Source organism: Oculina patagonica, chromosome 7 (assembly GCF_052425735.1).
Source record: "Oculina patagonica isolate OP01 chromosome 7, crgOcupat, whole genome shotgun sequence".
In the NCBI taxonomy this organism is placed as follows: Eukaryota; Metazoa; Cnidaria; class Anthozoa; order Scleractinia; family Oculinidae; genus Oculina; species Oculina patagonica.
In genome coordinates, this window is record NC_135764.1 from 11987504 (window position 1) to 11999663 (window position 12160).

General features: G+C 37.2%; 1 protein-coding gene across 2 annotated transcripts in view; it reads left to right on the forward strand.

The window, feature by feature from the left end:
• The first annotated feature begins 1449 nt into the window (after positions 1 to 1449).
• The window catches only part of LOC144659409 (uncharacterized), a 32209-nt gene continuing 21498 nt past the window's right edge, over positions 1450 to 12160 (forward strand). The window contains exons 1-6 of one of the 2 annotated variants that reach the window (XM_078519823.1): positions 1450 to 1600; positions 7683 to 7939; positions 9198 to 9471; positions 10362 to 10648; positions 11394 to 11546; positions 12043 to 12086. In XM_078519823.1, coding sequence (XP_078375949.1) covers positions 1475 to 1600; positions 7683 to 7939; positions 9198 to 9471; positions 10362 to 10648; positions 11394 to 11546; positions 12043 to 12086 — 1141 coding nt within the window. In that variant the 5' untranslated portion in view covers positions 1450 to 1474. The remainder of the gene's footprint in view (positions 1601 to 7682; positions 7940 to 9197; positions 9472 to 10361; positions 10649 to 11393; positions 11547 to 12042; positions 12087 to 12160) is intronic. The other variant, XM_078519824.1, reaches the window with a different exon arrangement.

Here is a 12160-nt window from a genome sequence, read left to right on the forward strand (position 1 = left end):
TAGTAAAATAGAATGGAAGCAATCCTTCATTTCTGAGGTATGACTTGTGTGAGTGCAAAGTAGCGTGAAAACACTTACTAACCAATCACAAAAGACTTGACTCGCAGCGACAAACTCTTACACAAAATAGCCCAGCAATTAATTTTTAAAATTATCAAAGATCTTTAAGAGTGAACGCGTTTTGTTTTGCGCTTATGATTATAAGTTAAATTGTGGCTAGAGCAAAAATAAAATTGTCAAGTAACTAATCGGTTTACTTCACTGAATGCCGTCCATAACTGAATAACTGAAAATGATTGCTTCGTTAACTGAAAGGTTGTAATAAAGACCTAATTGAGTAAGTAAGTCAGTAAGCAGTGACTATAAACATCTAAAAAAACTAAAAACAGCTTTCCAAAACAATAGTAAGGTATTCATGAAATCATGGCTATTTTTGTCTGCTAAATGATTTAGTGCTTTCAAGCCGTCAGTAATTACCTGACAAATCTTGATTTAATGGTTTGATAAGATCTTAGATATCAACGCCTTACTTGAGATAGTAGATCCGATTAGTAAAAGTACTTTAAATAATTAGCCGGTATACAGCTATTTCAGTTAACGTTGTCCGGATCAAAGCTTAAAGACAAGACTGAAAGGCAGTATTGGAAGAAGAAGAGAGTAACTGCACGTGCTGAATAGTAAAATATATAGTGACACGACAAACGCAAATTTCCACCTTTTCTTACCTCAAACATGTGAAACAAGGTGCTTTTTAGCCACACTGAATTAAATAAGAATTTTGAAAAACTTAGAGCCAAGTGGCAGTGGAAGTAAAGCTACAGAATGGCTTCCTGAAACGAAAAACAAACTCGTGAATTCTTCACGTGCGAAATACAAATTTGTGTATTTAATGAAGCTTATATGTAAATTTGCAGTGAATACCCAAAACGCCATACGGTCTTGCCGTTTAGGTTTTAGCTTTGACCCGACAACGTTTATTGAATACTGTATACACTTGAACTAGATTGTTTAACATCGCAGTGCCACAACTTCAACATTTATCTCAGAGTTATAGGAAAACTTCATTAGGGCATCTTTTACTAGTTGTGGATGGAGCTAGCAAAATAGATGGTTGGCTTCCTCTGTTTGCAGGATATGAAAACACACGTAACTTTCGTGAGCTTTTTTATTCAGCAATAACAAAAGACGTTTCCCTCACAATCAAACCCTCGCCGAAGCTAGACATATAGCTCCAGGGCTCGTTAGGTTTATTACCGGGATTTTACTGCTGAAACGGCATTACAAATCGTGACTTCCATTGTTATTACAAAAGTAGCAATGAAGATTAATCCAAAATTAAATTAATTTGATTGACATGAAAAATAAGATCTAGGTAAGTGGCACCTGATCACGTGTCTTGAGTGTTTGGTGCAAACGAATAAAATCTCATTTTGACCTTAGTGGATCATTTCGAAACAACTTCTTCGACGAAAGGATGGCTTGGTGTATGTCCGCTAGTCTTGTTTGTTTTCTGCTTCTGCAATGGATATCGTTGACCGAGGCATCTCACTTCCGGTATGGTACTATAATGTGGGCCCCTGCAGATTCCTACAGCAACACGGTACGAGTAATTAGTTTAATACTTTTTATTTTTCTTGAAAAAGCTGAAAATCGATTTTCAATGAAAAGTTGTCTCGACTTACTCATAAACGCAATTCGAAACTCAATAAATTGAAGCTTTCAAGGGGTTTCCTTTCAACTTCCGTGTTTGTTCACCTGTTCTCTGAAGTAAATTTCAAGGAGGTTTTTCTCTTTTTCTCTGTTATTTGTCCGTCATCTGTCCGTGGATAGGGGTGTCTGTTAACACCATACTAGATTAAGGTATTTGAATTTCTCAGAGTTGCTTCTGTGCTACATTTCTCTCTGCGTTTAATGTCTTCCTCGCCTAAATCGGTTAATGCTCACGAAACCACATGTTGCCTCTTTTTTCTTCTTCTTTCAAGTGTTAATGTCCTTGTATGGTGATCACCATTAATGCACTTTCATTGTTACGTGTAGCCTTCTCTGTGATTTGCTATCGAATCAGTACGTTGTCTATTTTCCGGATGAAATCTACTTAAGAAAAGCAATTTCTTAATTTTGTCTGGACTTCCAAGGTTCTTAAAGTTTCAATGTTGTCGTAAAGACCTAATTAAGTAAGTAAATATGCAGTCAAAATTGTTAGCGACTATAAACTTTTAAACCTCAACGAGCTTCCGAAACTGAATTGTAAGGTAAATGAAATAATGGTTATTTTAGTCTGTTACGTGATAAACGCTTTTAAGCCGTCAGTAATTAGCCGACAGGTTTTGATTGATAGGTTTCATAAGATCTTGGACATCAACGCCTTGAGATAGTAGAGCATTAGTAAAAGTACTATAAATAATTAGCCGGTATATACACTTGAACCGGTTTGTTTAACATTTGAGTGCCACAACTTCCGCATTTATCTCAGAGATATAGGAAAACTACATCAGGTCATCTTTTACTAAGAGTGGATGGAGATAGAACAAGAGATTGTTGGCTTCCTTCATTTCCAGGGTATGAAAACACACGTAACTTTCGTTCGTGCACTGTTAGAGCGTTTTTGTTCAGCAATAACAAAAGACGTTTCCCATCCAATCAAACCCTCTTCGACGCTAGACATAACGCTCCCCGGGGCTCGCAAGGCCTATTACCGGAATTGTACTGCTGATACGACATAACAAACCGTGAATCTCATTGTTATGAAAATAGCAGCAATGAAGATTAATCTGATTAACATGCAAGATGCTCTTAAGTCGGTTTTAGGGAGACCATTAGCCTTTGACGGTTTTTATTATGCAGATACAGTGCGTATTTTTTTTAGTTACGCATTTTTTCATGATTTTTAGCACAAGCTATCATTGTCCATTTCTAAAGATCATTAATATCCTGCTATCGGTCTCATAACTATATCACATTCACAATGTATCCTCCCCACCTACCTCACCCTTAAAATTGCTTGCAAAGCATCATTGCATTTGAGGAAGCTGACTGGCGTCACCGTTAAAACCTTCAAGGTGAAAAACTGCATTAAGCCAACTTTTTAACTTTTCCCTTAAGTTGTGTAGAGAGCTATAAAAATAGAATGAAAGCATTCCTGCATTTCTGAGGCATGGCTTGCGTGAGTGCAAAGTAGCGTGAAAACACTTTTACTAATCAATCACAAAAGACGTTACTCACAGAAACAAACTCCTAGACATAATACCCCAAAAATTGACTTTTAAAATTACAAATTATTAGAGATCTTTAAGAGTGGACGTGCATTGTTTTGCGCCTATGAGAAAGAACATTCTCTTTGATTAAAAGTTGAATTGTGGCTAGAAGAAAAAGAAAATTCCCGAGTAACTAACTGGCTTACTTCACTAAATGTCGTCCATAACTGAACCACTGAAAATGATTGCTTTGTTAAAAATAGGTCACCAAGGGTGACATGAGTCTAATGCTTTATGGCATAGTGATACAGATTGCGCGGGTTTCGTAAGCCGGTTAAAATTGGTTAGAGGTATGTGTTCGGGAGTTTTTAAACTCCCGAACACATATAGCAAGCTAGGGGCATCGTGGATGATTATGGATAAAAACGAACGGTAATAAATGTTATATGCTTCACAAAATTGAAAGTATATATGGACAGAAGTTGATGTTACTTCTTCAGTATTGTCCGTATAAGCAGAAACGATTAAACATTTGGACAAGATTGCGTGACGATTTACAAAAATCATGTTCATTACAACAAGGGTTGAAGAACTTCACATCGTTTTCTTTCAGATTTTTCACCATTTTGATGATGACTCTTGAAACAGATTTTGCAATAAAAGCACTTGAAATAGTGACTGTTACTCCATTGTACTGTAAACACTTAGTGACAGATTTTCCTAAAAACGGGTTTAAATGCTTTCGTCAATATAATGATGACCTTTTGAACGCTGGAAGGCAATTATTATTGAGCTAGGATACACAGGAGCGAAGACTGTTTATCGTGATGTACAAATTTTGCGAATCATCACTTCCATATTACTGTAACCATTTTATGATTTTTCTAGCTGTAAGAAGAACTTGAGATCTCTGAGAGTCATAAAAGCATGAAATTCGATTTCAGTGTATGGCAATGACATGCAAAGACCCGGGACAGTGTAATACTGCAAAGCGGCAAAGCGGCCAAACAAACTCATTTTGATTTAGTCACGTAGCTTGATTTACATTTATCCATGTACATCTTTTATTTTTGAAGGTTTTCGTTTGCACTGTGAAAGAAAAAAATTCGAATGACTTAAATACAAAATACGAGGTAAAGTTTTCTGTTTTCTCAAAATAAACATTTGGTCACATTGTGTAAATAAACGCGAATCGCCGTCGAAATATTTTTTCTCAAAGACGTTTTGCTTTTTAAGCAAGACGAAAACACAAGTGCTTAAGTGACCTTTAAACGAAGTTTTATTTTCACAAAAAGCTTACAAATGCCTTAACTGGAAAATTATTTCGTCTTGTGCAAGTGTTGAATAATCGTGACTTGAAAAAGAACTTTTAATTATGCGTGGGAACACGTGTCGCTGATTGGCTGTTTTTAATTGAAACTAATCGTGCGTGTCCGTACGGAGTCCGATCTTGCAGCTGGTCATTGTTTTCTACATTACAGCGAACGATTATCGATCCCGAACCATTCCCTTGGGATTGCTAACAGCTTTTTTCATACTACAAAGAGTCTAATGCGCATGCGCAAAGCGCACGCAAGCATTAGACTCAAAAACGTTAAAAAGTTTGTCGTAAAGACCTTATTGAGTAAGTAATTAAGCAGAGTGCATTGTGAGCGACTATTAACTTCTAAAAAGCTTCAGCTTCCCAAAACAATTGTAAGGTAAATGAGATCATCGCTATTTTAGTTTATTGCGTGATAAATGCTTACAAGCCGTCAGTAATTAGCTGACAGATTTTGATTGATTGGTTTGATAAAATTTTAGACATCAACACCTTACTTGAGATAGTAAAGCATTAGTTAAAGTACTTTCAATAATTAGCCGGTATAAACACCTCCACTAGTTTGTTTACCATCTGAGTGCAACAACTTTTGCAATTATCTTAAAAATATATGAAAACTTCATTAGGACATCTTTTACTAGGTGTGGAGCTAGAAAAATAGATGGTTTGCTTCTTCCATTTTTTTGATATGAAAAACACGTGACTTTTTACGTGCACTGTAAAAGCGTTTTTGTGCAGCAATAACAAAAGACGTTTCCCATACAATCAAACCCTCTCCGACGCTAGACATAACGCTCCAGGCAAGGCCTATTACCGTAATTTTACTGCTGATACGGCATAACAAACTTTGAATCCCACTGTTATGACAATAGCAACAATGAAGATTAATCTGATTAGCATGCAAGATACTCTTAAGTGGGTGTTAGAGAGACCATTAGCCTTTGACGGTTTTTATCATGCAGATATACATTAAGTATTTTTACGCAGTTACGCGTATTTTTTATGATTTTTAGCACAAGCTATTATTGTCCATTTCTAAAGTTCTTCTACATCCAGCTTTTGGTCAACTATCACCCTCAAACTTGCTTGCTAAGCATTAGTAAATTTGCGAGCGCTGACTGGCGTCAGCATTAAAATCTTCAGGATGAAAAAAATACATTAAACCAACTTAACACCTTTTCCCTAAGTTGAGAGTGGTGCTTGAAAAAAAAAAATGGAAGCATTCCTCCATTTCTGAAGTATGACTTGCGTGATTGCAAAAGTAGCGTGAAAACACTTTTACTAATCAAGACTTAACGCGCAGAGACAAACTCGCTAGACATAACACTCCAGAAATTAACTTATAAAATTAATAAAGATCTTTAAAAGCGAACATGAATAGTTTTGCGCTTTTAGTGTAGAAGGAACATTCCCTTTAATTAATGGTTGAATTATGGCTACAACAAAAATAAACTTCCCGAGTAACTTATCGGTTTACTTACTAAAATTAATGACGTCCATATCCAGTAAACCACTGAAAATCATTGCTTCGTCCAAAACATTAAAATGGTTTCGTCATAAAGAAATAATTAAGTTAGTTAATAGGAAGTGTACATTGTGAGCTACTTTTGAAAGCTAAAAACAGCTTCTCAAAACAATAGTAAGGTATATGAAATTATGACTATTTTAGTCTGTTGCGCGATAAATGCTTGCAAGGCGTCAATGATTAGCTGACAGATTTTGATTGATTGGTTTGATACAATCTCAGACATCAACGCCTTACTCGACATAGTAAAGCATTAGTAAAAGTACTTAAATTAGCCGGTATAAAAACTTAAACTAGTTTGTTTCACATCACGGTGCCACAGCTTCCGCATTTATTTCAGAAGTGCAGGAAAACTACACTTCTATGTGTGGATGGAGCTAGAAAAATTCCAGAATATGAAGACACACGTAACTTCCGTAATTGTTTTTGTTTAGCAATAACAAAAGACGTTTCCCATACAATCAAACCCTCTTCGACGCTAGACATAACGCTCCAGGGCTGGCAAGGCCGATTACCGGAATTTTACTGCTGATACGACATAACAAACCACGAATCCCATTGTTATGAAAACATCTGAGTGCAACAACTTCCGCAATTATCTTAAAAATATATGAAAACTTCATTAGGGCATCTTTTCAGTAGGTGCAGATGGAGTAAGAAAAACAGATGGTTTGCTTCCTCCATTTCTTGGATATGAAAAAGCACGTAGCTTTTTAAGTGCATTGTAAAAGCGTTTTTGTGCATCAATAACAAAAGACGTTTCCCACACAATCAAACCCTTTCTGACACTAGACATTAAGCTCCAGGGATCGCAAGGCCTGTTACCGTAATTTTACTGCTGATACGACATTACAAACCCTGCATTCCATTGCCATGACAACATTGGAGAGTGCCGCAACTTCCGCTTTTATCTCAGAAATATAGGAAACGTACTTTAGGGCATCTTTCACCATTGTGGATGGACATAGAAAAATGAAATGTTTGGCTTCCTCCATTTTCCGGATTTGAAAAAACACGTTACTTGTTTTAATGTTGGCGCGCAAAATTATATAGGGATGACGTCATTCTTAGCAACAAGCTTATTGGCAGCATTTCATCCCTTTTATCCGGGCACCGCTATGAGGACAAAGGAATATACCGACTTGCTCCTCCCCTCCTCCGGCCTAACCATAATATTCAATTTAACCCAAGTGTATAGATCTCAGTTTTTTGAAGTGGTTAAGTTATTCTACGACCGCATTCCGTCCTTTCAAGTACTCCAAGACCTGTTTGTGTCGCTTCTTTTCCCGAACCAACTGCCTTCTCCGCAAATGCAAACATCAAATCAAAAGCACGTTAAAGTAAATCTGAGGAATTAAACCAATTAGGGTTATTGCAGAATAACAGATATCGACGATAACTTTCAGAACTATTACAGACATCCAACTCCAAACGTGTTAGGTGGTGTAGCTATCAAGGTTTACTTGACGTTTTTTAAGGTTTGGTACAAAGTATGGGACATCACCAAAACTTAGGAGTCCGACGTTACACTACAACGATTTCAGAAGTAACATCTAAATAATTCTGGCAATCATTTGAAATAATATCAACATTTTTGTGCTCACCTGAAACATTGTCATGTTAACTGCTATTTCCTTTACAGATGCGTTTTACTTTCCGTCTGGCTTTTCGAAGATCGTCTGTGTACTGTGAACAGAGTACGATCGACCAAGGAAGTCTTATTGGCGGAGGTTCATGGACTGCAAGTTGTACAGATGCTTCCAACCCACAGTGTGCCTCGACAACCATCGCCAGCACAGCCTTCCATTGTACAGACTATAGCACCACTGAAGATTGGTCTATGGGTGAAAATAACTTCACTTACACCTTCCCTTCCATCGACGAGGAATGGTCTGTAAGGTATGTCCTTTTGTGTCGATATTAGGTTTGAACAACAACCGTTTGAAAATAAAATAGAGGAAGGAATAAATAACTTAAACTCAATTATTAAGTTTTTAGGCATTTAGATATTTTCAATGCAGATTTGATACCACGGATACATGTGTATAAATCTTTATTATTCAATGCAATCTGGCTGTAAAATCGTTTCATCGAGAAATTCCTTCTAACAACTAGAGGTAAGTCTAGAAAGCCGATCTTTTTGGAGGAATTCGGCGATTTGAAGCAAAGAGCGTGAGCCAGAGGTTTTCTTACATCGCTTTTACAAACTGATTTACAGCAATAAATGTTACGTCAAGTAACCTAAAAATGTCACTATGCAAAATCGGGCGGGTAAAATGGCCATAATGTTTTCTTTGCCGGCCGTACCCGTAGCGGAAAATACTGTTTACTAAAGAAATTCGGGTTTTTAGTAAGATATTTAGAATTTATTAGTGGTATTTAGACTATTTTGAGATTTCTCGGCAAAATATTTAGGCGATTTTGCGTCTATTGCCGGCTTTTCCACAAGCAGCATTTTAACTTCCGTTTATAATATGAGATTCCACTTCCGTTCACCACAACTCGTTGAGCGATCATATGTTGTCTGGAGAATTAACTAATTTCCGATTTGTTTGGCCGTCCCAGTCCCCATCCATTTTGATTCCAAACCTCCTGCCACGATAACACGTATTAAAAAATCAAAATGGCCGCTTGAAAGCAAAAGAAGCGACAAGTAGTTGGTTTAGAATGTTCATCCAAGAGCACACAGCTAACAAGACTCGCTGCCGCTTACGGCAGTTTTGAATGCACACAACTTCGGTAAAATGAAGGTTTAGTTTGTTCTTAACTTTTGTGACTTCTTCATAAATTTAACCTTGAAGCGTTCCAATTAATTACGCGCTGCTCAGGGCAAAATGGCACTCCAGCGAAAAGCAATAACTTTCAATGATTCTTCCTTCATTCGTCACCTACTTTCGTACTTTCTCGCTTCCATTTAAAGAAGTTGAACGTTTCTGATGAAATCATGCTATAGAAAAAGATCATTCAAACAACAAAACGATAATAGGGGCGAAGTCGTCATTTCAACACCTAGGCAGTTTCTCAAACACTCAAAATCTGAGTATTTTCAAAGTGAATTTTTTTAATCTTCTGAGGGGCCATTAAGACCATCCATAAAGTCTGCAGTTTATGTATGATGAAACATTTTGGGAAATGTCTTATATGTCTTTTTTAACAGTTATTCTGCCTGTTGTTGGATTTATTTGACCCGCGGTGGCGGGAGTTGGCTGGTGACTACAGCCCTCAACCTTACTAGACGAGCCGATAACGGAAGAATAAACTCATCTCCAGTATCAAGAAGCGCGGCTTTTGTCAGATTTCTAGAGGGTTGTCCCCAGTCTTTAAGAATCCCAGTTGAAGACCCGGATGGCGATGTTGTGAGATGTCGTTTTTCAACTTACTCGGAGTCTAACTTTAACAGTGACAGCTTCCCCTACGGTGTGCTTGATGAGGTAAATGATATCACTGTTAGATTCATGCTGCGTATCTGAGTGTGTGTGTGTTTATTGCCACCAGGATCGGGATGTGATGGTCTTAAAGTTGCTGCTATTAGTTTTCAATTCGCTGTTTTCACCGTTCCCATAATACATCTTGTTTACCCCCCAAAATTTTTGCATAAGCATTGTTTTCAATTTCTCTTGGGATTTACAGTGACGTGCAATCGTCCCCAGAGAAATTGAAAACAATGCTTATGCAAAAATTTTGGGGGGTTATTTAAATAAAACAAGATGTATTATGGGATCGTGAAAAAAGCGAATCAAGTTATTTTTTTAATACCGAGAGGGCACAAAGAAAAAAAAATCACTTTTTTATATAATTGAAATAAAACGAATAGCAAAGCATAGCATAGCAAAGCATAGCATAGCATAGCATAGCATAGCATAGCATAGCATAGCATAGCATAGCATAGTATAGCAAAGGAAAGCAAAGCATAGCATAGCAAAGCAAAGCAAAGCATAGCATAGCAAAGCATAGCATAGCATAGCATAGCAAAGCAAAGCAAAGCAAAGCAAAGCAAAGCAAAGCAAAGCAAAGCATAGCATAGCAAAGCATAGCATAGCATAGCAAAGCAAAGCAAAGCATAGCATAGCAAAGCAAAGCAAAGCAAAGCAAAGCATAGCATAGCATAGCATAGCATAGCATAGCATAGCATAGCAAAGCAAGGCATGGCATGGCATAGCATAGCATAGCATAGCATAGCATAGCATAGCATAGCATAGCATAGCATAGCATAGCATAGCATAGCAAAGCAAGGCATGGCATGGCAGGGCAAAACGTAAGTTGCCAAAGTTTACCGCATAACATAAATATTTTAGATAATCAATTTGAATCACCGTTACAGATATCCTGTGTACTAAAGTATGAAGGTGCGAATGGAACAGCTGGCACTTACGCTGTAGCGCTAACTCTGGAAGACTTTCCGGCAGGAACTACCAACTTCAATAGCGTCAGACCATTCAGTGCTGTAGGGTTGCAGTTTCTTGTCATAATAAGTGGTCAGTCTGGTTCTTGTAACGACATTCCTGTATTTACGTCATTCACTCCCCAAGATGGTGAATGTTCCGAGGTCCAAGTCGGCTCGGTATATACAGCAGTCATTGAGGTGCAGGTTGCAGACGTTTCAAAACAGTAAGTTACTTAAATATTGACTTGTTTTTATTTTGCTACCGAATTAAGGTCATTGCCCTGTATTGCATTGCGCATCCTTACTGCGCAGAATTTAACGTGTAATTAGCGCGCGCGCATCAACAAAATGGCGGCTTTTTTCTATGCGGCTTAGTCCGCGACAGAAGTAAATTGTCACTTTCTCCTAAACGAGCCTGGTGACCTATCAATTTTTTCGCATATTTTTGATTTCTTTCTGTAAAATGAAAACAGATCAATTTATGTGTTTCGCTAAAAAAGTGTACTTTGCCAGTACTCGCAGAGGAATTATAAAGGAATTATATGGAATATACAAGGTCTTCCTGCTCCTAAACGAATCTGGTGACCCTTCTTTTTTATTTCAAAATTTAAGTTCCCTTAAAGTAATAAACCAGTAGGCGAAGTTTGGTTAAAAATCTATGTTCAGTTTTATTTCGGGGCAATGACCTTAATAGGTAACTTTAGATAGAAAAAGCTTTGCTTTTTTAATCTAAAAAGCTTTCTTAACTTTATATCTCTATGTACAGTCGAACAACTTCTTAAGATTGGACCTCGAAAATACGGACACTGTTCGTATTAAGAATTTCGACAGCACTTGTCATTGCATAGCATGCATGACATAACACAAAATAGCATGGCATGGCAGCATAGCTTAGCACTCCATCGCATACAACGAAATTTATAGGAATCGTTTCAATTGTTATTTTCTGATAAACTGAACTTTCAACAGCATTGTCGAGGTAATCACATCTTCTCCATCTGGAATGCAACTTACTGCTGTAACTTTCCATGGAGGGTCCTACTACAGAAACGTCACGTGGTACCCTAGCCAGCATCAAATCGGACAGCAGTTGTTTTGCTTTAAAGCAGTGGACTCGGCAGGGTAAGTGATTTGTCACAAATCATACATAAATCATGAAAAAATGTACTAGTCAACAATGTTTAATTTGGTTTCATCCTTAAAATCTACCTTTGGTTTTTCAGCGTTATGGAGTTATGATTAACTAAAAAGACGCAAACGTGACTGATTCATCTGCACTCTTATTTTCCATTTTCTGCTGGGTATTTTCAGGATGATTTAAATTGTCTGAGTGAATTAGAAAAGTTATTTGAGATCGTGAATTATTCGTTTCCATCAAGTGGAAGGAATGTAGTTGTTGCTGTCGGTTAAAATTAATGCTACATGATATTCCGAGATAGTAACAGGTTTCTAGCGTAAATCGATGAAAGAAAAGGTACATTATAGTTATTAGCGCTTGACTGACATCCAAGATTCGTGTGGAAACCACACACAACAAACTTGACAGTGACTCAGTTGCGATTCATACCGTTTACCATGATGGTGTAGTTGTGTAATATTATGTATTTCTTTGCTATAGATTGGAAACTGAAATGCGATGTGTCACTATACTCGTTGGCCTAAGTAAGTATGTTTCTAAAACACGATAAACTTCTTTAAGAGAAAATCTCTGCTATTCAGATCGTAAATTTTTAACT